This window comes from Zootoca vivipara, chromosome Z2 (assembly GCF_965207765.1).
Source record: "Zootoca vivipara chromosome Z2, rZooViv2.hap1.1, whole genome shotgun sequence".
Lineage (NCBI taxonomy): Eukaryota > Metazoa > Chordata > Lepidosauria > Squamata > Lacertidae > Zootoca > Zootoca vivipara.
In genome coordinates, this window is record NC_142585.1 from 20,959,033 (window position 1) to 20,985,737 (window position 26,705).

A 26,705-nucleotide genomic window follows, 5' to 3' on the forward strand; every position below is an offset into this window, starting at 1 on the left:
TGATTCTTGCTCCCCCAACTAGTTTTTAAACACAGCTGTTGTATCTTTTGTCCACTCAGAGGTTAGCAAAGAGGTTGCGGTTGCATATCCTAACCAAGGGCTACTTGGAAGTAAGCCTTGTGGAACCTAGTGGGCTTGCTTTTTAAGTTGGCAAGCCTTCGGATCGCACCCGTAGCTGCCAAGTTTTCCCTTTTCTCGTGAGGAAGCCTATTCAGCATAAGGAAATTTCCCTCCAAAAAAGGGAGAACTTGGCAGCTATGATCACACCCCAAGCCTCGCTGAATATTCAGCTGGGCTTGCTTCGGACACACACCATTGCACTGTTGCTCTCCTTTACTGGAGAGTTTCCTATTTGCAGATAGGAAACAGCTAATCACCCTGACCCCAGAGTATTTTAGGCTGTAATCTGTACGTTCCATTGAGATCAAAGAATAAAGTTGGGAGGAACCCCAAAGGTTATCTAGTCCAACCCCTACTATGCAGGAATTTCAACTAAAACAACTGTGACATATGGCCATCCAAACTCTGCTTATAAACCTCCAATGAAGGAGACTTGTACCAACTTCTGAAAGCTTTTGCCATCAAAATGTTCTTCCTAATGTTTAATCGAGTCTCTTGTAACTTGAATCTGTTGGACAGGAGCAGGAGAAAACAAAGCTTGCACCATCTTCCATGTGAAAGCCCTTTAGACATTTGAAGATGGCTATTGTATATCCTCAGTCTCCACTTATCCAGGCTAAACATTTCCAACTCAACCATTCCTCAAAAGGCTTGGTTTCCAGACCCTTGATCATCTTGGTCACCTGCTCCTGCATATATTCCAGCTTGTCAAGAACCTTAAATTGCAGCACACAAAAGACCAAGGCATAATAGAGCAGTACCAGTATTCTTTTTCTAGATGGTGCCATGAACTACTCACCATGAACTAATTGGATGAAGGAATTGAAGGGATGCTCATCAAATTTGCTGATGACTTCAAAATGGGATGAGCATCCCTTCAACTCCATCCAAGTAGCTTTATAAAGACGCTGAACAAGACAGAAACCTGCACCCCACTTGTTTGTACTATTAATATCCATTTCAACACAGCAAACATATTCTCTTCCACTCCATTTTATTGATAACAGATTTGAATTCAAGTGTGAATGGATCATGTTTGTGTTTTTTTTTAATCATTTCTATTGGTAAAAAATGCTATACAATGCTTTCACAAATCTGATCTGTATTGAGTAAGTACTGTGTCCTGAATATCCCACCAATGGAAAACATCAAGAGAGGGGAATCAATACTTTCTCACACAGTGCACAATTTTATGTACCTCTACATGCCCCCATTTACCTTTTTTTCTGAACTAAAAAGCCCTAAACACAACCTTTTCTAATATAGGAGTTTCTCTAACCATCAACAGTTAGCATGATTGGGAATGGTTAAAAGATCCACACCACAGCATGTGGTCTACTGGCAAGACTCCCCTAGAACTGCTATAGAGAGGAGACAGACTCGCTGAAGGGGGGGGGGGATCCATGGAGAATATCCAAAACCGGGACTAAAGACTCTTTATCAAGATAAGGAATATGGTGATACAATTAAGCTTAGTACACACCATGCCAAATCCTGTTCAATGCTCCAATTTTTTATTGGATCCCAGGCAAAGTTCAATTTTGCTATGAAGTAGCCAAGTGAAACTAGGTAAAGCTAACACAATTTTAAAAAACCTTACTGACAACTGAATGTAACTGAAACATCACACATTACTTGATATACAAAGCTTAATAGAAATGAAAATTGTAAATGATATTAAATAGAATTATGGATGATACAAAATTCATATAGAAAATGGAGACCATGGATATGATTGGCATATGGGTTAAAAAGTAGCATTGACAAAGCAATCAAAGTAAATAATGGAACTCCTATATGTGCAGCAAATCTAGTTGTGAAATAATTTGAGGTTCCTAGCATATTAGAGCAGTAAAAATTCTCTTACCTAATGTAGACCAGGCCCTGTCCTTAGCACAGGCAACGCACACAAAGCAAGGCAGATACCAGCAAGAAGAAAGAATAATACAGCTATGTCACCTGCTTCGCTCCAAAAAAGTTAAAGGAAGAGCGCAAGAACTGGGTTTCTTCTTAATTGTTGAGCAGGGGGAGCAGGAGGGTTGGACCTTTCCATCAGTTTCACTGTTCATAGGGGTGGACCAACATAAAACCCATATGAATGAGCAAATGGGAACCTGGTTGTATAAGCAGTCCCCCCCCTCCCCACGCAATAACCTTTGTGAAACTTGCAGAGTTGGCTTGCAAAAAGCGTTATGCCCCCACATTGTTTGGGTTACATGGCTACTTTTCCACCACTCTAATCAGGCTGCACTGCCAAGGTCTTCATGAGCTTTTTATCAGAAGCAGCAAAAGTGTTCACAGATCCAAGCAGTTCCCACAGGAACGACACAGACTGGCATAGCATAATCCATATTGATCCACCATGGCTTATTTACTGTGTGCATAAAATACATCTTAACTGCTGGTTGTGATGCATATGGAGGTCCAGCAGTGCCTGGATTAACTGCCCTGATAACCTGCTAGGCTAAGGTCTAACATGCATAGCACAACCTATTGGATCAAATTGTCTTTTGCATATTCACTGAGCAACACAAAAGAACATAACTACTCTCTGAAATATTTAGCATCAGAACGTCTGCATCAAAATACAAACAACCGGAAAGCTTTCAAATGAACACACTTTACAAGGTGAAGATAAAGGCAAAAAATCAAAGAATGAACACCATGAAAATGAAATAAATTACTGGATCCAGGGCAGGCATCCCCAAACTGCGGCCCTCCAGATGTTTTGGCCTACAACTCCCACGATCCCTAGCTAAGGTATCTGAAGAAGTGTGCATGCACACGAAAGCTCATACCAAAATATAAACTTAGTTGGTCTTTAAGGTGCTACTGAAGGAATTTTTTTATTTTGTAACGACCAGTGGTCGGGGAAGATGGGAATTGTAGTCCAAAACATCTGGAGGGCCGAAGTTTGGGGATGCCTGATCCCCAGGGTCTTGGAGGCACTGGTGCCCAATCTCACTTATGAATATATTGCCAAAAGCCCAGTTCTGGAAGCAGGATTGGTCTTAAATTATACAGAGTACATTCAGTCTGGTATCTAACAAAGTGCTTGTTGCAGTTTGCAAAATATTCAATCCCATCCCCATTGCAAACAATGCAGTCCCAATGGACCTTTCCAAACTGATTCTACTAGTTGACCAAGAACGAGGCAAACCGATCCTTTATTTGCTTCCAGGCCTTGTGACCCACTTGTCTTAATAGCATATCTCATACCCTTCAAGTGTCCCAATTTTCCAGGGTCACTCCCAGAATTCTAGAAACCATTCTGGCTTCTGAATTGATCCTGGAATGTCCTTGTTTCTCCCACCAGTGATGCTGCCACCAAGATCGGGGAGGAGGATGAGCCAGCGCTTCTCCCGAGCAACAGCAGTGGCAGTGGCTGTGAGGGAGCACCCTGTTGCCTCTCCATGCCCACTCCTGGCTTCCTCCCTTGGGCAGCTCATAGCAGCTGCTGGAGAGTGGATGAGGAGGAGGAACAAATAACAGAACAAATAACACTAGCCCGAGGTACAAAGCAAGGATGTCCCCTTTCCCCAATTTTATTTGTATTGGTCATTGAAACTCTGTCCATTGTAACTAGAGAAAATAGAAATAGAAAAGGAATAAGCAATAATGGAAAAGAGAAAATAAGCTTATTTGCAGATGACATCTTGCTAACAATAAAAAATCTGTTGGTAATAGGTATGCAGGTAATAGAGGCACATTTGAATTTTTTGGGAGAAATAACAAGGTTGCAAATTATTTGGTCCAAATCAGAGATGATGATATATTTAACTATGATGAAGATGAAAAACATTTTTTGAAGGTTGGGAAGAGTGAGAAAGTTGGGGAGTGTGAGAAATGTCCCTATTTTCACCTGAGGAATGTTCAAAGATATAGGAATATTTTATTGCAACTGAACCTGCAAATTCCTGCGGAGTAGGCACGTTATTTGCCTTAGGCCGTATTACATCCAAGCGGTTCAAAGGGTTTGAAAAACCACCCTGTATTCACAAACCCAGTTTCAGTTGAAACATTTGGAAACCAAATTAGAAGACATTCAGAATGTGACTACAAGGCTTGATTCTCTTCCATCTGTTTTTGTATGGGAGGGCTCATATACTGGATGCCTCCTCTCAAGAGTTTGAGATCATGGGTTACATTCTCTCTTGTTGTCTGAAAGCCGCTATAACTCAAACACTAGTCTTAATCCATGGTGTCAAAGACATTTGAAGTACAGTACAGTATCCATATGCACCAACTATTCCAATCTAAGCAGGACATTCTATTTTTTGATGCTGTACTTTCAGCACGCTGCCCAACAATGTGTGAATTTCTGACCTCATGCGAGACCATGGAGCCTGAAAACACACATTTTGGGGCAAAACGTGCAAGATTGCGATCTCGTGCAAAACCAGAGAGCCCAGAAACGTGCTTTTTTGAGCATTGTGATTTCGTGTGAGGTTGCGATTTTGTGAGTTTTGACCCAAAACACATGTTTTCTGGCTCAGTGATCCCACACAAATCATCTGACTTGTGGAGGATCAGGGCTGGGAAGATGCACATCCCTGTTTCTGGCATCAAGGTACCTTGTTGGAAAGTATGCAGTATCTATTTTTTATTTTACAAGGGGCACCATATATTTGATGCATGATTTCTCAAGTGGACCATGATTTTCCTTAAATATTTCCAATTTTCAAACTTGGCACAAAAGTTCTTGAGGTCAGGGCAGCCTGATATTGCTGTAATATGCTTAGAATTATTTCAGATGGGCTGGAGGGAGATAAGAGTTACCGGTATTTCATTTACTTTAATTGCTTCATCAATGCTACTTTTAAATTCATTTGCCAGTCATATCCAGCTCATAGAATCATAGAATTGTAGAGTTGGAAGAGACCACAAGGGCCATCCAGTCCAACCCCCTGCCGAGCAGGAAACACCATCAAAGCATTCTTGACATATGCCTGTCAAGCCTCTGCTTAAAGACCTCCAAAGAAGGAGACTCCACCACACTCCTTGGTAGCAAATTCCACTGCCGAACAGCTCTTACTGTCAGGAAGTTCTTTCTAATGTTTAGGTGGAATCTTCTTTCTTGTAGTTTGAATCCATTGCTCCGTGTCCGCTTCTCTGGAGCAGCAGAAAACAACCTTTCTCCCTCCTCTATATGACATCCTTTTATATATTTGAACATGGCTATCATATCAGCCCTTAACCTTCTTTTCTCCAGGCTAAACATACCCAGCTCCCTAAGCCGTTCCTCATAAGGCATCGTTTCCAGGCCTTTGACCATTTTGGTTGCCCTCTTCTGGACACGTTCCAGCTTGTTAGTATCCTTCTTGAACTGTGGTGCCCAGAACTGGACACAGTACTCCAGGTGAGGTCTGACCAGAGCAGAATACAGTGGTACTATTACTCCCCTTGATCTAGATGCTATACTCCTATTGATGCAGCCCAGAATTGCATTGGCTTTTTTAGCTGCTGCATCACACTGCTGACTCATGTCAAGTCTGTGGTCTACCAAGACTCTTAGGTCCTTTTCACCTGCTCTCAAGTCAGGTGTCACCCATCCTGTATTTGTGCCTTTCATTTTTTTTGCCCAAGTGTAGTACCTTACATTTCTCCCTGTTAAAATTCATCTTGTTTGCTTTGGTCCAGTTGTCTAATCTGTTAAGGTCATTCTGAAGTGTGATCCTGTCCTCTGGGGTATTAGGCACCCCTCCCAATTTGGTGTCATCTGCAAACTTGCTCAGGATGCCCTCAAGCCCATCATCCAAGTCATTGATAAAGATGTTGAATAAGATTGGGCCCAAGACAGGATCCTGTGGCACCCCACTAGTCACTACTCTCCAGGATGAGAAGGAGCCATTGATGAGCACCCTTTGGGTTCGGTCAGTCAGCCAGTTAAAAATCCACTGAATGGTAGCATTGTCTAGCCCGCATTTTACCAGCTTCTTTACAAGAATATCATGGGGCACCTTGTCAAAGGCCTTGCTGAAATCAAGATAGGCTACATCCACAGCGTTCCCTTCATTACTACTTAATTAATAATATTATCATTTACCCAATTTTGTATCTTTTTTTATCTGTTCAATTTTATATTTTTCCATTTTGTATGTAAATCATATGATTCTATTTTGTATCATTTCCATTTTTCATTTCTATTAAGCTTTGGATATGAATAAGCCAAGTAATTAATTTCAATTACATCCAGTAGTCTAGTTACAGGTAGGTAGCCATGTTGGTCTGAGTCGAAACAAAATAAAAAAATTCCTTCAGTAGCACTGTTTTGGGTGGGTGGGTGGGTAGATGGCTGTATGTAGTAAGCTTTACTCCCCATTCTACTAGAGAACTACAGAACCTTCACTCCTGCCCGAAATAATTTTTAACAAATTGTCATGAAATTAATATAAATCCAATATAAATTTAAAAGTTGACTTTCTACCCACCCCATATGTCCCTTCTATTTTCCTTCCTCCTTTGCTGTTCTCAGTAATACACCTTTTCCAACTATCATTTCATTCATCCCTTCTCCCTACACATCACCTGTTCAGTTACCAATTTCTGCTATAGCTTTTATACATTGTTATAACATGTCCTCAAAATAGTCAAGTAGAGTAAATCCTCTTCTATCTATCCATAATAGCCATTCATCAATTTTTCAAACATTTCCTTCTGATACCTCTTGAGTACAGTAACACTTTCCCTGGGGAAAACAGACCTTGCTTCCTCACTGACGACATACACACATTCCTCCTTAACTTGGCCTTGAACATTGCTATCTGACATCTGGCCCCAGTAATCAACAACTCAGCCTCACAGGTGCAGTTTGCAGAGAGTGAAAATGAAACCTCTAGAATTTTTTTGGTTTATATAATATACATTCTCCCCCTCTAACACTGCCAATCTCCCAGCGGCACCCACCCTTCACATTTTGCCAAATTTAATCCTCAATTTTACATACAACCAGTTCATTAACAAATAAACACAATCCATATCTCTTCCTTTCTGTCTGAAAGTCTCAGAAGCCGTCATTACACTGTGGTCCATTCTGGCCTGTTCACTGTTCTTATTTCCAACTTCAAGCTTCAAGGAGGGAGGCTGATGTAATCTCAACAAAATCCCTATCTCCTCTCCATCCTCCCCCTCCCCAACTAATTAATTTTCCTGCAGTCCATCCTGCCAATCCTCAGTTCCATTACATCCAACTCCACAGTTTATTCTCTTTTGAGTGCTTAAGAGACAATCAATCCAGTTGTTACCAATCTTTTATTCTTTACTACAGTGGTACCTTGGTTTAGGAACTTAATCCGTTCTGGAAGTCCGTTCTTAAACCAAAGTGTTCTTAAACCAAGGTGTGCTTTCCCATAGCAGTGGGGGACTCAATTTATAATGGAACACACTCAACATGTTCTGCGTCCAAGGCAAAGTTCACAAACCGAAACACCTACTTCCGGATCTGCAGCCTTCTTAATCCAAGTCGTTCATAAACTAAGTTGTTCTTAAACCAAGGTACCACTGAATTTTTATTTCACAATACAAAGTTCCAAGGGATGGTCAAAATCCCTCAAAAGTCCCTCAGGGTTGTCACTCTCCTTCTTCTTTCAGACAAAGTCCTTCGTTATAAAATAAATCCAATGCAAAGAGGTATCTTTAAAGTCCACTCTTCCCAAAAACTTTGCATTCCATTGCTTTAGGGGAGGGTAGATAACTCATATCCCCCCAAACCCATGACTTACAGCATTGACCTCCCTTCCCCTCCTTACACCATTCAAGCAAAGCAGAAATTAGCACCTTTCATTCTTTCCAAACCTTCCCAAACAGATAATTTTCTCCTCCAGCATAAATCAGGATCTTTTTAGCGGGTTGCCTCTTCATTTGCCAATTATGTCAAAATTCAAAGGTACTCCACACAAAGCTTGCTAGGGCTGTCCTTGGACGGAGCAATTGAGCCCAGCGCCCTTACCTTTTCGTCTGGGAGATGGGGATTTCCATCCCCGCTCTCACACACAAAAAAGCATTAACGAACGACCATTGATACCCTTGAAACTTTAGGGGAGACATGACCCTTACCCAGTGCTTTTTTCGAAAATGTTTAGGGGTACTCTCATTTTCCTACTCATATTGAAATACTGCCCCTCAACAAGGCCAAATTTAGATTCACAAAATGTTTAGGGGTATGCACCCCCCTGCGTCCCCCCACAGAAAAAAAGCTGCAAAACAGGAAGTGCTCCACCATTCTTTCTCAACCAGTTTATCTAGTGAACAAAATATTTTCTATGAAATGTAAGCAAAGGTTGGCACTTGGATAATTTTAGATTTTTATAGGCCTTTTGAACTCAAAAGATAAATGACAGTCGACAACAATAGTACTTCTGGAATTAAAGATGCAATCCAGTGCACACTTTATTGGGAGTGCATCCCATTGAACTCAGTGAGATTTTTTAAAAAATATATAATGCTTTACTGAAATTAAAAAACAAACACAAAATTCATTCAAAAATAACAATAGAAAACCTTATATAAAATCACATTAAATTCTTCTTACATCTCTAATCACTCCATCATGCATCTACTGCCTATTTTTTTGAGTGCACTTTCCGTTTTCCTTTATTGATTTTCATTAATGACTTATTATCCTATAAGTTTCCATTTTACCACAGAAGTCATTCAAGGCCTGCCACTGATATCATATTATTACTATACTATGTTCCTTAAGGTATATTTTGTACATGTCTCATTCTTTAATCAATGTTTATTCAGCATGTCCTCTCAATTTCGCTGTAATTTTTGCCAGCTCAGCGTATTCTAGCAATTTGCTTTGCCACTCCAGTTTGGTTGGAATTGTGTCCCCTTTCCAATTTGAAGCAATTAATATTCTTGCAGCTACCATAGCGTACAATAAATTTTTTCTCACTTTTTAAAGGTATGTCTGAACCTAGTATCCCCAGGAGGAAAGCTTCCAACTTTTTTTAAAAAAAATAAAAGAGGTCTTAAACATCTTTTTGAGCTCATTATGGATTACCTCCCCAAATTCCTTTATTTTCTTACTTCCATCACATATGTAGCATTGTACCTTCTGCTTCCCCACATCTCCAACATTTACTTGAGGTATTTTTTATACATTTTAGATCGTTTTGATGGCTTTAATTACCAGCGGAATTGCATTTTCATAAAGTTTTCTTTCAACACATAACACACGGTGAACTTCATATCCATCTTCCATAGTCTTTCCCAAACGTCCATTGGGATGTTGTAACCAAAATCTTGAGCCCATTTAACCATTACTGATTTTACCTCTGGGTAAAATCTGGGAAGTCAAGGAGGAGTCTATACATTTTAGAGAGGGTTTTTCCTTTTGAGTTAATCAGTTCCCTTTCCAATCTGGAGGGCTCTGTTGTGAAGCTATTTCATTTATCAAGTTAAGTAAGTAAAACCTTTATTGGCATCAAACAAATTCGCATACAAAATAATAGATTAAAACTGTCACTGTGGCAAACGCTGTGCCAAGAGAGGGAAGGGAATAATCCGCCATCCGCTTTCACGACAATGGGGCTTCTGGCGACTCAGACGACTGCAGAGTACAACGCCGAGAAAATAGTAAATTAAGATATTGAGCCACCATCTCGGTGAGGACCGGGTCCTTCCCCAGCAAGAGGAACCGCAAGATTTCCCGCTCTGGTCTCCCTCTGGGAATGCAGAGCCGGTCCAGGAACCGTTGACGAAGGTCGACGTAAAGGTTACAATGAAAAACCATATGTGGAAGGCTTTCCACCTGAGGGTCATGACACGGACAGATCCTCTCATCCTTCGCCCTGCCCGAGAATCTTCCCCACAGGAGTTTCGATGGATTTGCATTGAACCTGGCCAACGAAAATGCCCTTCTTTCTTGTGGGTTCAGTAGGAAGTCAAGATAGTTAGGTTTTGTTTCATGAGCCCACGGGAGGTGGAAAAGAAGGGGGGAACATGTTGTGCCTGCTGCCGCTATAAGATCCTGTCTCTCAATATCCCACAACCTAGTTTAAATGTCTCATGGAGTTGGCGATATTGCAACCAATCTGACACGTATACCTTAATTTCTTCAAAATATTTAACTTCAGCTGATTTTCTTCCTCGTTTAACAATACTTTGTATGTCGGCCAATTCCCTTTCATTATTGCTAGAACAACATGCTAGAGAGCAGAACATAAGAGGCTTTGGACAGGAAGAGGTGGATTGGTAGGTTCATTTATTAAATAAGGAAGATGCTGCCCGAATAGATTTCTCATTTTAATGGCTGGGCTGATTAAAGATTTGCTGCGTTTTGATAGGTATGCAATCATTGGGTGTGGCTTGCGATAAAGCCCTCAAGGAGTAAGTTAGAGGTAAGAGAGCACCCATAAAAGGCTGCACCAAACAATGGAGGACGATTCTGCAGTTGCACGTGTTTTCCATATTTATTAAAAGTTCCTAGGTGTATCTATCCTGTTGGTGCCCAATCCCATAGGGCCTTCCAGATCTTTGACCATTCAGGTAATTCATTGGTTGATGGCCATACTTCTGGTACTCAGGTCGAGGAACCACTGATGCCCCGGGTCTCTGTAAGGGAAAGTTAAAATATGAAAATTGGTGGATGCATTGGAAGGATCCCCCCCTCCAAGCCTCCTTCCCACTAACTGCCATGTGGGATTCCAGGAGAGTGAGGGAAGCGGGCAAGGATAACACCAGGCACTTGCTACAGTTCTAGCAAGACTGTTTTCTCTCCCCCATTTCCCACAGGGCCACCTAGCAGCAACTGTAATTTGCAGCAGGGGGAGAGAAACATCAGGTGACTGCTCTAGACAGACTCCCCCCTCCTGCTACAGGGCCACAATTGCTTCTGGGCATGTTCATGAGTACCATTTTTTTCCCCTTTTCCCACCAGGTACTTTCCTCACCTTTTCCCACTTTCTTAAAGAACCATGGAGAAGCAAAGAGTTACAGCGGGGTTGGTGAGAATAAGGCAGAAGAAAGGGAGTGGATAGGTGGGGAAGTAGATTATGCCCTGGGGCTGCTGCATCTACACCGTACATTTAAGGCATACACACACCCTCAGGAATTCTGGGAACTGTAGGAATTCTGGGAAATAAATGACAGCTCTCAGGTTTCTTTGTGGGGTGGGGGTGGGGATGCACTTTAAATGTATGGTTGTGCACATAGCCTAAGAATCAGGAAGAGGAAATAAGTGATGTAACAGACAGGCTCTCATAGTTACTTCTAAGGGCTCTTTCCAAATCCAGGTCCAAGCAGTGGGTTGTTTTTTTCTTTATGTTTTGTTTTTTGGTCTTTTGTCCCACTGCTTCCCTGAGAAAAAAACCTGTTTAATTGCAACAAACAGCAATCCACAGAAACCTCAATTGCTGTTTGTTCTGATTTAGCGGTGAATAGTAGGCTTTCCTGGGGTAAGTGACGGGACAAAGAAAAAAACCACCCCACAGCTTGGACATGGAAACTGTGGGTCTGTGCCTGAAAGCATGGTGCAGCATGGTGCCTGAAAGCATGGTGCAGAAGGAAGTCTGAATAAGCCCTAAGGCTTGCTGAACACCTACAGTATGTAGTAAACCTGATACACGAAGACTTCACAATCACATGTGCTCCATTTCCAGTTTCCTAGTGCAAATTTTATCAGTGGGATCTAGGGAATTGTGAACAGAGTTCTGCTTACAGATGGGGATTGTTCCTTTTTCCTACTGCAGCCCCGAAAAGTAACCCCTGAGGACTGGGAATGATGTGGCATCTGGTGCAGGGCATCCTTGCCCAACCTGGTGTTTTTCAGATGTTTTGGACTGCAGCTGCCATCCTCTCAAACCATTGGCCATGCTGACTGGGGCTGGTGGTAGCTGCAGTCTAAAAGATCTGGTGGCACCATGTCAGGAAAGGCTAGTGTAGCGGGGTCCAACTGGAAACTGAAGAGAGAGGTGCCTTCCACTCATGCAGAGAGCTCTCCGAATCCTGCCCCAGTAAAAACAAAACAAAACAAACCCCACTCCTTGTATAACTGAGATTATTTGTACATACAGGAAATCGTTGCATGGGCATAGCAGAAAATGGGTTTATATCCTCATAATCCACATCAGGCACCTCACTCTCCCAAGAGTGAAGCTCGCCAACATGAGAAGACCGACCCACAAAAACATCATCTTGGTTTGGAACAGCTCTTCTCAATGGCTGGTGAGGCATCTGCCTATAATAATCAAATTAAACACTTTTTTAAAAATGCAAATATAAATTTCTTATGGGCAGATAAATGCAACAAAGAGTTCTGTTTCAAGATAAATATGGCACTGTAAACCATTAAGGTGCTGCAAGTCTCTGGACTCAGCTATACAGCTGCAAATAAAACATTTTAAATGTGTTGTAAAGTGCAATATACAAATGTGACACTATATGGCGACAGTGAGCTATGCCAAATTCAATGTGTTTTTCAAAACATTTTAAAAAACAAGCAAACTAGGCAAAATAACAACATGATAACCACTTATTGTATGCACTGAATAAAAATGAATGGCCTCAGTTTTGGGACCTGAGTTTTGGCAGTCGTTTAGCCCAAACCATCCCACCTGGCTGCAGCAAAAAGAAAGATGGGAAGCAGAGCCCAGTCCGTTGGCTCAGCTGAGAGGCCAGCTCCATATAGCTTTTCCTCTCCCTTAAGCGGATCCTGTCATTACAAACTGGTCATTATAGGAAACTGCTAACAAACTTGTGTTTCGGTTTGCTTGTTTCCCCTTCATCCCTTTTCCTAGTTGTGTCATATGAGCTCCTGCAGATCACAGGCACCACCACAGCTTCTGACCTGCACATTCATACAAAGGTCTGAACATAGAATGCACATGCAGCCGAGGACCCTGTCTTTTGCGGGTTTTCTGTACATAGAGATAAGGTAAGCAAGCAGCTCCTATAGCAGGAGTGGGAAACCTTTTCATCTCGAAGCCCACAATGCCTTCTCGATAAACTTCCATGGGCCTCATGGTGGTGGTGGCAAAAATTGATGCATGTCAATTTTGCCTTTGTGAGTAAGCTAGTTTGTATACACAACACACACACACCCCTATATCCAGGCAAAAACACTTAAGGAAGGTACAAAACAAGGCCAGTGAGAGGTGTGGCCTGGGAGGAGGTTATATGGCCTGAACAGCTGGGGAGGTTGCAGGCAACTGGATAAATGTTTATTGGTAAGAAAAGCAAACAGAAAACGTGTGACCATGTGACAACTATAAGGCACGTTCTAAACTCCAGGTCAATGCAAATTCTAAAATGCCTTGAAAATGACGCGAAACAATGGAATCTTCTTCCTCATGAGAAGAAAGCTTTCAAGTAAATGGAGGGCAAATTTCAGAACAGTTCCAGATCATTTTACATTTGAAAATATATAATGGTTTCCATCATTGCTGAGCAGTGTGCACAATTTATCTTCTAGCAGGAAAAATATACCACCATTGTGAAAAAAGTTTGACCAAAGGACATCATACCTGTAGCCTCCAGTATATGGTGACTGTATTTGTTCATGAGGGTAACTTTGGAGAGGGTAACTGGGAAATTTAATATCATCATCCTATACCAAGAAAGAGAAAAAAGAAAGAAGTGGGAATTAAGCAACAAAGTGACTTCTGTTTTGTCATTTTAAAATGTTTATTATGAAAAACAGATGATAAAGATGCAACCCTTAAAAAGAAATATGCAACCCATTCGTTGCTAATCTATGCTCTCTGAAAGTACTTGACCGATTGCTTTGAAATTTTGACACAACGTTGCCACACCATACATGAGTGTTTTTTATAGAGCTAGATAAGTAAAACCTTCTTTTTTAGAAAAACATTGCCATCTGCTGGATGTCAATGCAGCACAGCTGAGGATGCCTCAGCTGCTGCCATTGGCTTCAGACTACCTGTGGCATCACAATAACATGGCATTGCCCAGCATTGCCCAGCCAGGGGAACAGGCCAGGCCCTTCCCAAGATGCACATGGGGTGTGGGGAGAGACGGGGTGACGGGTGCCATCACACGGGAGGAAGTTGATGTCACACAGCGGGGGGACCAGAGAGAGAGGTGTTGTGACGTCTGGGGTAAGGAACAGGGCTGGGGAGAGAAACGGGGGCGCTGAGTGGAGGAGGGCCATGGCTTTGGGGAGGATGAATGGGTCGGGGCCCATTCATCACCAGCCTTCATCAACTGTATGTCGACAAGATTTGGGACCCATGCTAACTGAGGCAGATGGGAGTTATAGCCTAAAAAATATCTGGAGGGCACCAGGTTGATCAAGGATGGTATACAGGAAGAGAAAATCAGAGTGAAATAAAGACCAATTGCAAACATCTCATAATAGAGTTAAAAACAAACAAACCTGGTTGTTGTACCTTGTCCTTCCTATATTTCATATTGCAAAAGTCTAGAAAATACTGCCATCATTCTACACATAAATGATTGAAGTTTCTGTTCCTTAACTGTATATTGGGGGTGGAGAACCTGTGGCTCCTAACTCCTTTTGGCCCCAGCCAGATGACTAATGGTCAAATATTATTATTATTATTATTATTATTATTATTATTATTATTATTATTATTATTTATTTACACCCCGCCCATCTGGCTGGGTTTCCCCAGCCACTCTGGGCGGCTTCCAACAGAAAAATAAAATACAATAATGGATTAAACATTAAAAGCCTCCCTAAACAGGGCTGCCTTCAGATGTCTTCTAAAAGTCTGGTAGTTGTTTTTCTCTTTGACATTTGATGGGAGGGCATTCCACAGGGCGGGCGCCACTACCGAGAAGGCCCTCTGCCTAGTTCCCTGCAACTTGGCTTCTCGCAATGAGGGAACCGCCAGAAGGCCCTCGGTGCTGGACCTCAGTGTCCAGGCAAAACGATGGGGGTTGAGACGCTCCTTCAGGTATACTGGACCAAGATAATATTAGTTGTAGCACAGCATCTGATGGGCTACAGTTTCTCCATCCTAGCTGCATAGGAATGAATGAAAGAATCAGTGGCTTTCTCTCCCACAGAAGAAATATAAGTGGTAAGAGCTGTTTGACTGTGGGACCAGTTACCAGTGTCCCTTACTGGAGGTCTTCAAGCAGGGGCTGTACAACCATTGGTCAGGGATGCTCTAGCTAAGGATTTCCTGCATTGAGAACAAGGTGGTGTTGTGGTGGTTGTAGTTCTGTATGATACCAGACCATAAAAGGGCCACCAATTTGCAGAAATGAACTGATTTCCTTGTCAGGCACACTCCCAGCTTAGCTTCCAAACTATCCGTATAGCATATTTGGCTGGCAGATTTTCTAATAAGATTTTTTTTTTCATACGTAGAATTGAAGGCCAAATTGAAGATGTGCTGCAGTCTATTCTTTTGTCCTTTACGAAACCTACCAAGTGTGACATTTATTCTAGCCTTTTAGACCTGCTTAGAAGGCAAACGAGACATTTTCCAGATAAGATGTCTGCTGCCTGTTGTAAACAAGTTAATTAGCTGCAGGATAGCTTTATCCCGTTAACCCCAGAAAAGACAATAGGCGCCTTTCAGATCAGTGCTAAATGTTAAGGGAGGTTTGGAATGAAATCCATGCTTTAAATGCTATTTATTTGTATTATTGGGATTTATCTGTTTTATGCGATGAATAATCCTCCCCCCTGCCATATGTGTTTTATGTTTATGTTGTAATGGCCATTAACTGCAAAGAGTAGCAAAACTTGAACTGGACTCTTGGCACTGCAGCAGCTACTCGTTGCTGCAGATTCCTCCTCTGACCCCACCAGGAGTCTTCTAGGCCTGGAGGACAATTATATTGCAGCACCTAAGCAAACAAAGTCCATTTGATGTCTAATGCATATGCCCTAATCTCATTTTACATATCAGGCATTCCATTGTAAATGTCTATTGCAGAGTGGATAGGGGAAGAATGCCTTTCAGAAAAGGCTGCCAGCTATTTCCCTCATTTTTTTAAAAAAAAATGCAAAACCCAGGGGCATTTCAGAAATAAACAATGCCATCCACTGGATTAAACAAAGCGCCCCTTTTACCACAATTAAATTCCAAGTCCATAATAAGCAAGCAAGGAAGGAAGGAAGCAAGCAAGCAAACAAACAAACAAACAAAAAAGGCAATATTTTACCTGTCTTCCTTGTGAATAAGAGGCAGATCTCAACCTACCAGCCAGTTTAGGAGCATATTCTGAATTACCTTGTGGTTCAGGTCTCAGCTGCCTTGCCTGAGTACTGAAAATATATAAGAGTTAAAAGAATGTGATCCCTTGATTCCTTCCTTGCACATACATATAGAAATTTAGTACAGTACACTGCTGGCGAGGAGGGGTGAGGACAGGAGCAGCCTGTCCCGTTTCACCACCTAAGGCGAAACGGGAATGTGCTGTGCCCTGTCCCCACTTCTACCACTGCCAGAATACCCACTTCCTTCTCAGTGGGGTGTTCCTCTAAGCATTGTCACTTGTCTTCTATGTACAGTACAGGGGGCAGCTGTGCACAGGTGAGAGGAGGGCATTCTGGCACCAGTGGAAACAGTGGGGCAGGTGAGTTACCACCACTTGCACTTTTTTAAAAACAAAGTAATAAGAATAAATAAATAAAAATGTGCACCCCTCCCCCAAGACCATTACATTGTATCTATCCAACCTCCCATAATTTCAACGCCTCTTGTGATGGTCTGACCCAGGGGTCCCCAAACTAAGGGCCGGGGGCCGGATGTGGCCCAATCGCCTTCTCAATCCGGCCCGCAGATGGTCCAGGAATCAGCATATTTTTACATGAGTGGAATGTGTCCTTTTATTTAAAATGCATCTCTGGGTTATTTGTGGGGCATAGGAATTCGTTCTTTTTTTTAAAAAAAAAAACAGTCCGGCCCCCCACAAGGTCCAAGAGACAGTGGACCGGCCCCCTGCTGAAAAAGTTTGCTGACCCCTGGTCTGACCCCTTTCCGTTTTAACAGTACAAATTCTACAAACACCTTGCATATCTCCTCAAAATAATTTCTCCTGCATATTCCCCATCTTACCTTAAAAGCACATGTTAATTTAGCATTAATAGCTATATCCCACACCTCTTTTTACCATTCTGCCATTTTATATTCACCTTGCCCCTTTCATATCCTAGCTATAACAACTCTTGTAGCTGTCATTATATTTGTTAGCAAGTCCTTCATAAAGGTTTGCGAACCTTCTACCCCATAGTAAATTGATAACAATGCTAACTCAGGACTTTTGGTCAGCTTTAACCCAGTGATTTCTGTTAGCTCCTTAAACATCCTTTGCAAAAAAAGTGTAATATTTACACCACATGTCAACATGTCCCGATTTACTGGCATCTCCTCCAACACCAACTATTCCTTGTTATTTGATTTAATCTTAATGGTGTTAAATACTATCTCCATACTAATTTATAGTAATTTTCTTTGATATTCGACATTTACAAAGTGTGTTTCTCCCATATTTTACCCCAGCTTTGACTATTTATCTGCCCTGTTGTCTTCTTTTCCCACAATTCTTTTAATTGATCTTGTTAACCCCCCATTTCTACTAATATTTTATAAATGTTACTGGCTTCCCTTTTTATAACTATATTTTCTTCTTTATCTCCCGTTTTTATAATCTTTTTTCTTCTTCAAAATTTGTATATTCTTTGCATTTCTTGTTTTCCCCATACCACTTCCTTTGTCCATTGCTCCAGCTGTATACCGTTAAAAGACATGGGTGGCACTGTGGTCTAAACCAGGTACGTCCAACAGGTAGATTGTGATCTATTGGTAGATCATTGGATGTCTCTGATAGATCACTAGTAGATCACTGGCTCCCCCCAAAGCAGCTGTAAAACATTGGATTTTTCCCTGCACCCCAAAGAAACAGGGCTTTCCTTCCCCAAAAAAGCTCAACAACTTTGACCTGAACCCCCCAGAAGGGGGTAGATCACCGCCAGTTTTTAACTCTGTGAGTAGATCGCAGTCTCTTGGGAGTTGGCCATCCCTGGTCTAAACCACTGAGCCTCTTGGGCTTGCCCATTGGTGTATCTCTAGTTGAGATGAGGATGAGGGAGTTAAGATGGCGTAGCCCTGTAGCCAGAGATCTGCTGGATCCTAGCCTGTTCATCCTGGAGGACCTTGCTGTAGGGTTGTTCCATAAGCTTCTAATTTCCCCAGTCTTAAATTCCATTCTCCACATTTCCACAGCAATTCTTAATCAATTTATTTTAAAAAAATAAATCCTCATGAAAATCACCCAGCCTTTTAGTGAAGTTTTCTCCCAATGAACCCATTTTTATGAGGTTTTGACATGCTTGCAAGCTGTTCGAACATACATTTTCTTCAATTTCCCCATACTGTATATATTCACTAACACATACATTTTTATGCACAATTTCTCATACATATCTTTCGGTTGGAGAACGACTTTGCAATATTTGGAGAAGTGTGAATATCAATGGACGGCTGTGTTTTGATTCATATTTTAGTTCGAAAAGTGTGAAGTCCATTGTTCTCCATTAAAATACAAACAGCATCTAATTTCTCCTTGACTTCTACTTGGGTTCCAACTACGTAAGTGTGCATAGACTTGCAGCCTACAAAGATGTTCATTTGGGAAATAAAATATTTCCACTGCAATACATACTGACTTACCGGCTTCGCTTGGCTTCTTTCTCTGGCTTGTCCTTGCAATACCGGACCCACTGTGTTGTGACAGCAGCTGCAAAAGATAAAGCCACTGCGGGGAAAACCACGACTAAAATCAAGTCCAAAGTGCTCCAAAGCTCCTCACATTTGGCACCCATGTACCAGTAATTTTTCCAGCCATTTTGGTAGGAAGGGCACCTATGGATGGAATCAAGCAAAGCAACATCAAAATAGTTTGCGTCAACAATAATATGATTACAACCCATGGATCTTAATGCTTTTGTGCTATGCAGTGATGTGTGGTCAAATTGTGCAGGGCTGCAATTTTTAAACTTGCTGTTTTCCTCACAATTGAACTTATTTGTCCACAGACTGCTTGCTGGTGCCACGTGGCCAGTATGACTAAAGCGCTACTGGCACATGAAGGACCGTGATGAGTGCCAGAGTGCAAGGAAACGGCGTTTACCTTCCTGCTGCAGCGGCACCTATTTATCTATTCACTGGTGTGCTTTCAAACTGCTAGATTGGCAGAAGTTGGGACAGAGCAACGGGAGCTCGCCCCACTGTGCAGATTCGAACTGCTGACCACAGAGCCACCCGGCTGACCAGTTTGTGGTTTAGACCACAGCACCACCCACATCCCTAATGGAACTTGTACAGCACTTTAGGAAAATGTGCCAGTTTACACATGCGAAGGGCCAGGGGTCAAATGTAGGGTTGTCATAAATCCTCTTTTTCCAGGACATGTCCTCTTTTCAGGGGGGAAAAATTCTGTCTGGGTGGATTTTTTTAATTTGCCAAAATGTCTGGGGGTGCACATGGTGCCAGTATAGACAGATCTCCAGCCATGGCAGTTGGTGCAGTGGGGCTGCACCACTCACTGGACCTCCTTCTGGTTGCACTGATGTTGTATACCAGGATGGGGAGGCAATGAGACAAAGCTAATTCGACACAGCTGCTGCACATCTATGCCATGTCATCCTTGCTACAAGCCCCTCTCTCCCTGCCACCCCTGTCATGATATGCAGCAGTGAGGCGGACAGAGGGAAGTCAGGTGCCCCACCATTGTCTTTCCCCACAAAGCTCTACCAAACCCTAACAGGAAGGAAAGGAACTTACTTGCAAAAGGGAATTTGATCTTTACAACCACAGGCAACTCCTTCTGGGCAGAAATCACTTGCACTGCCTGGACAATCATCAAGGTCAGCCACACTGGAACAATTGGCTGAAAACAGTGGGGGGGGGGAGTTGAGCTGCATAGCAATGTCATATTGACCATAATTTAAGATACCCAGAGATAATTTGTGAGCATATTCTAATGATGTGCTGCTTTGTCTCAGGGCATAGCTGCCAAGTTTTCCCTTTTCTCGCGAGGAAGCCTATTCAGCATAAGGGAAAATCCCTTTTAAAAAGTTTTCCCTTTTCTCGCGAGGAAGCCTATTCAGCATAAGGGAAAATCCCTTTAAAAAGGGATAACTTGGCAGCTATGTCTCAGGGACCCTGCAGGCCTGAGTTGTTTTATAGGGGTATTCAACATGCGACTTGGCCTGTCGCTCAATATACCAAAAAAACAACAACCCCAAAGTGCTGCACCAACAAGCACAAAACAACCCCTCTGCAGCCCCACAATTCCAACTTAATGGTGTAACGTTGGAAAAAATTGACCACTTTTCCTACCTACAGTTATCTTTCCACAAGGGCCAACATTAATGCCAAAATCCAGCATCGCCTGAGCTCTGCAAGCACAGCTTTCTCCTGATAGAAGTGCAGAGTGTTTGAGGACCAGAACATTCAGAGGGAAACCAAAAGGCTAGTAACAAGCCATTGTACTACCAACTTTACTGCACGCTTGTGAAACATGAACCTTTTATAAATGCCATCTCCAGCTCCTTGAAAGATTTCATCTCTGAAAATTTTTACAGATCACTTGGGAAGACAAGCAAACTAATGTCAGTGTCCTGGATGAAGCAAAGATCACCCGTGTCGAAGCAATGATTCTTCAACATCAACTTCGTTAGACTGGTCATGTTGTTCTGGTGCCTGATTATCGTCTTCCAAAGCAACTACTCTATTCCCAACTTAAGAATGGAAAGCAAAATACCTGTGGACAACAAAAGATAACTGGGAAACTCTGCGAGTGCTCTGATTGGAGAACAGCCTTCAGCAAAGGTGTCATAGACTTTGAAGAAGCATGAACTCAGGACGAAAGGGAGAAACATGCTAAGAGGAAGGCACGCTTGGCAAATCCACATCGTAATCAACTCCCACCTGGAAACCAATGTCCCCTCTGTGGAAGGACGTGTGGATCCAGAATCGGCCTCCACAGTCACTTACAGACACACAGCTATAACCGTGTTCATGAAAGACAATCTTATTTGGCTACAAGTGATCACCAAAGAAGCAGAAGCAGGGGTATTCAACATGCCACTGGTGCAGGAACAGTGCATTAGTTGCGAATTTATATAGGATCACCAACATTTCATCCTGCTTTATTATTTATCATTATTACATATTATTATTACATATTATTATTATTATTTGATATAAACAAACCCACCCGCCCCAATGCATGAAGCCCCTTTGCTCCCTGCTTTATATGAGCCACAATTAAACCAGGGATCCTCTAATTAACAATACCTATTTCATCTAAGACCCAGGTGGCGCTGTGGTTAAACCACTGAGCCAAGGGCTTGCTGATCAGAAGGTTGGCGGTTCGAATCCCTGTGACGGGGTGAGCTCCTGTTGCTTGGTCCCAGCTCCTGCCAACCTAGCAGTTCAAAAGCATGTCAAAATGCAAGTAGTTAAATAGGAACCGCTACAGCGGGAAGGTAAACGGCGTTTCCATGTGCTGCTCTGGTTTGCCAGAAGCAGCTTTGTCATGCTGGCCACATGACCTGGAAGCTATACGCCGGCTCCCTCGGCCAATAATGCGAGATGAGCGCGCAACCCCAGAGTTGGTCACGACTGGACCTAATGGTCAGGGGTCTCTTTACCTTTACCTTTATTTCATCTAAACTATGGATGGTATTTAACTTTTATTCAGAGCAGACCTGCTGAAATTAAAATAACTAACTTAAGTCATATCCATTCATTTTAACTGGACTAATCACAACAAAACTTGGTTGAGTACCACCCTATGGCTGCTAGCTAGGGTGGTCTGCAGCTGGCACATGGGGTGCAGCCACTCTGGAAAGGTGGGTCTCTGCTGCTCGCTGGGAGGGACGAGACAACAGGGAGGCTGGTACAGTGAAAACTTGCCTGCAGAGCTGATCCAACACTCCTGCCAGTGCATTTGCACTACTCTGATGCAAGGATACACATGATGCAAGTATACCTCCTAAAATTACTTCTGTTGATCTGTTTTTGTTTTGTTTACTACCACCCCTACTACTACTATTACTGTTTACCTGAACTTCACCATGTGTGAGGGTGAGTTACAACCACACAAAAATATTTTAAACCAGTTAAAACAAATTACAATCAGAAGAATGGGGGAGGGGGAGGGGGTAAGAACAGGCCAAGGTAGAGATGTACCTATACCATATGAGAAAAGGTATACAGTGCAATGAAGATAGTAAACACCTGAGAGCAGATCAGAAGCCTGTGACCTCCTTTGCATCTGGCTAATAATAATAATAATAATCCCACCTCCAGAATTAGTGGCAGGGACCACTGTTGTTGATAGGGTGACCATTAACATAAAAGAGGACACAGAACTGCATAACATCTCTGTGTGCTATTTTATATGTATGGATGCAAACTTATGACTAATGCAGAGAAGACCATGATCAGGTAACCTGGGTGCTGCTCTTTCTGCCCTCGAGATGCTAATGGTTGATGAAAAACTTTAAAGTGCCTCCCTTCCTAGGGTTATTAGGGGAAGAGCCATGGCTCAGTGGTAGAGCCTCTGCTTTACATGTAGAAAGCCCCAGGTTCAGTTCCCGCTGGCATCTCCAGGAAGGGCTGGGAGATCCTTTCAAATAAAAGCCAACTCCTGTTTTTCCTTTGAATGTTGTCTTTCAGCAACCTAGTTTAGGGAGCTTTTTAACTGTTGTCAGCTATTGCTAGTAAGAAAAACATAAGAACATAAGATGATTCCAGCTGGATGAGGCCAAATACTTATCTAGTCCAGTATCCTGTTCTCACAGTGACCAGAGAGATACCTAGAGGAAGTCCTGGTTGATCTCTTGCACACCATCTAGAGATCTTCCAGTACAGCCTTATCTATGTCTGTCATGCCTACCCCTGCCTGACGGCACAATTCTACCCATATTTCTTCAGAAGTAAGTCCCATTGTGCTCAATGGGACGTATCCCCAAGTCCAGGGGCGGAGAACTTGTGGCCCTTTCATACGTTGCTGGATTTTCATCAGGTCCAGCCAGAATGGCCAATAGCTTAGGATATTGGGAGATGCAGTCCAGCATCCTTTGAAGGGTTGCACAGTTCCCCAGCCCTGCCCTGAAATCGTAACACAACCTACTGTGGATTAGTATTGGACTCCTTAAGTTCAGCCCCCATGTGCACATGTTTAAAGCAGTGTTATACCACTTTAAATAGTCATGCCCTTCCCCAAAGAACCCTGGGAACTGTAGTTGGTTATTGGTGCTGGGGAAGACTCCTATTCTATTTACAAAGCTACAATTCCCAGAGTGGTTTAACAACTAATCGCTCTTCCCAGGAAACTCTGGAAACTGTAGCTACGTGAGGGGAATCAGTCAGGGTTGTGTTTTGCACCTAGGGGGATCTTGTTCAACTAGGTCTCATCTATAACCAGCCCCAAATGTTTCTTACGATCTGCAGCTTCCGTCGTCAGCCAACTCTGGGACAGCACAGCCAGGAGAAGGAAGAGAGCACCAGAGGTTAACATGGTGGGATGCTGTTTGGAACAAGAGTTAATCCTCTTCTCTGGGACTCTCCTGCCCATCTGAGATTTTCCTTCAGTTTTGATTTCTTTTTCTTGTTCTTGCTCATTATAGAAGACCAAAGGTCCTGGATTCTGAACTTGTTTTACAGCATCCTTCTTGTAAGCAATTACTCATTAACTTTTCTAAGATAATCTGAAGAAGTGTGCATGCACATGAACGCTCATACCAATGACAAACTTAGTTGGTCTCTACGGTGCTACTGGAAGGAATTTTTTATTTTGTTTCAACTACGTCAGACCAACACGGCTTTGTTGTTGTTTGTTGTTGTTTAGTCGTTTAGTCGTGTCCGACTCTTCATGACCCCATGGACCATAGCATGCCAGGCACTCCTGTCTTCCACTGCCTCCCGCAGTTTGGTCAAACTCATGTTGGTAGCTTCGAGAACACTGTCCAACCATCTTGTCCTCTGTCTTTCTCTTTTCCTAGTGCCCTCAATCTTTCCCAACATCAGGGTCTTTTCCAGGGAGTCTTCTCTTCTCATGAGGTGGCCAAAGTATTGGAGCCTCAGCTTCACGATCTGTCCTTCCAGTGAGCACTCAGGGCTGATTTCCTTAAGAATGGATAGGTTTGATCTTCTTGCAGTCCATGGGACTCTCTAGAGTCTCCTCCAGCACCATAATTCAAAAGCATCGATTCTTCGGCAATCAGCCTTCTTTATGGTCCAGCTCTCACTTTCATACATCACTACTGGGAAAACCATAGCTTTAACTATACAGACCTTTGTAGGCGAGGTGATGTCTCTGCTTTTTAAGATGCTGTCTAGGTTTGTCATTGCTTTTCTCCCAAGAAGCAGGCGTCTTTTAATTTCATGACTGCTGTCCCCATCTGCAGTGATCAAGGAGCCCAAGAAAGTAAAATGAGCCCAACACAGCTACCTACCTGTAACTATTTCTAAGGAAAACCTATTTGGATCCATTTTTTAATTTTTAAAAATTACAAAAGAAATAAAATATTTATAGATATATATATATATACAATTCCATAATACCACACGTCTATGCATAAAAAAGCCAATGGTGGTTTAAGGAGCACTACATAACTTAATAGCTATCCTTGGTTACTATTCTATTTTGAGCAGGAGATCAAATTGTATGAGTGAAAATAATATATGAATGTTGAACACTGTCCTGGAGTTTTAGTTTTATATTCCAATTCTCTCTCTCTCTCTCTCTCTCTCTCTCTCTCTCTCTCTCTCTCTCTCTCTCTCTCTCTCTCTCTACATATATCTATATCTATATCTATATCTATCTATCTATCTATCTATCTATCTATCTATCTATCTATCTATATAACACATCCTCCAATAGCTCTTTTATAACATACATGTTAAATCAACAATGCTACATTCAGTGCTTTTTTTCTGGGGGGATGCAGGGATATGCATACCCATAAACATTTTGTGAATCTAAGTTTGGCCTCATTAAGGGGTAGTATTTCAATATGTGTAGGAAAATGAGAGTATCCCTAAACTTTTTTTAAAAGAAAAAAAGCACTGGCTATATCCCATATGTTTTTATAGCATTGTAAGATGTCAGCTGATTTACATAACTTCCAATTTATTGCTATTAGTATGGCTGTCATGAGTATAACTTATGGTAAAAAGTATTTAAGGAAAGAAAAGGAAAGCAATGGAGGTAAGGCACTGCAAAGGCAATGGTGTGGGATCCAGGAATAGATATAACAATGGCCAGGTAAGCCTTGAGGATTGTAAGGATTGTAGCCTTAGTTGGCTAATCTGCATGTTAAAAAGTCCATGCAATACCAATAGTACCCCCAGGAATTCTTGTTACTGGCAATGGGTCACCATACATTTAAAGCACATCCATCACATATGTAAAGCACATGGCTCTCCCCAAAGAATCCTGGGAACTTTAGTTGGTAGCTGGGTTTTTTTTGGGGGGATACAGTTCCCAGGATTCTTTGGGAAAAGCCGTGTGCTTTACATGTGTGATGGATGTGCTTTAAATGTATGGTGAGGATCTGCCCACGGAAGAAGGAAACAGTATGATTATTGTGACTTTTCCTGACCTTTACACTTTTCGTTTGAGGAAATGAACTGATTAAGTTGAGAGTCTGTGATTTAGAATACAATGATGGCAGCATAAGTATCACAAATGCACAGATCCTACTCACCATGAGTGGTAAGGCGCTCAACAGATGTTCTTTCCTGTGAATGGAAGGCACCACGATCTGAAAAACTGCCATAGTACTTACCTGTCAGAACAGAATTATGTTTTAAGTTGGCAGAATTCAAAAAAGCTACTTGAGACACAGTCAAGGGAAATTCTATGTCCTGTGGAATTTTTAACCCACAGACCCCTTTGCCCTATTTTAATTTATTAAATTTATATATCTCAATGATAGTAAATCAGTCCACCAAGGCTGCATTTTGTGATTGGTATAATTCACATTTTACAGTCTCCGTTTGTTCTCGGAGCTGAAGAGAATGGTAGCCATTATGCATTTCTCTGTACATAGTCTGTAAATAAATAGTAGATTAGTTCTATGGTGTCTCCTGCTTATTGCTGTACGATGTCAGGAAATTAGTGTGCCTAAACCATTATGATTTGTGTCGGTGGAGCGTCTGGAGTAGAAGGGAGTAGCTTTTCCAGAACCACACTCACCGGAGGACACCTGGAGGAATGGGGGGCTGCTGATACCCCAGGGCGTTTTCTAACACTCCAATCATTATAAGATCTCAGGGCAGTACACAGAATAAAATGCAGGATAAAAACAAGTAATTAAGTAAAACAAACAACAGCAATTTCCACTCCCGCTTTTGTTTCTTTCAGAATTCTCTGGTATCCCTTATCTTAGTCTTGAAGAGGTAAAATCAGGCACAGTGCTAAAGTAACATTCAGTCATACCTCGGTTTACAACCGCCTCTGTTTGCGAACGCCTCTGTTAATGAACACCGCGGACCCATTTGGAACGGATTAATTCACTTTCCATTACTTTCAATGGGAAAGTTCACTTCAGGTTAAGTACGCTTCAGGTAAAGGACAGACTTCCAGAACGAATTACATTCATACTCCGGGTTAAGTATGCT

General features: G+C 42.1%; 1 protein-coding gene across 1 annotated transcript; it reads right to left on the bottom strand.

The window, feature by feature from the left end:
• Positions 1 to 8,475: 8,475 nt before the first annotated feature.
• LOC118084491 (uncharacterized) lies at positions 8,476 to 23,685 on the bottom strand. The gene is made up of 7 exons (XM_035114083.3): positions 23,523 to 23,685; positions 19,851 to 19,956; positions 18,738 to 18,929; positions 16,228 to 16,330; positions 13,590 to 13,672; positions 12,139 to 12,304; positions 8,476 to 10,680 (listed from the first exon to the last, which is right to left on the bottom strand). The coding sequence occupies exons 1-7, from the start codon at positions 23,653 to 23,655 to the stop codon at positions 10,552 to 10,554; spliced, it is 912 nt and encodes a 303-aa protein (XP_034969974.2). The 5' UTR covers positions 23,656 to 23,685; the 3' UTR covers positions 8,476 to 10,551.
• Positions 23,686 to 26,705: the final 3,020 nt, after the last annotated feature.

Coding starts and splice junctions, on each gene's coding strand:
- LOC118084491 (XM_035114083.3), bottom strand. CDS start 23,655: ATGGGCAGGAGAGTCCCAGAGAAGAGGATTAACTCTTGTTCCAAACAG. Junction 19,957..23,522: donor GACGACGGAAGCTGCAGATC/GTAAGAAACATT, acceptor CACTGTTTTCAG/CCAATTGTTCCAGTGTGGCT. Junction 18,930..19,850: donor GATCAAATTCCCTTTTGCAA/GTAAGTTCCTTT, acceptor TTCCATCCATAG/GTGCCCTTCCTACCAAAATG.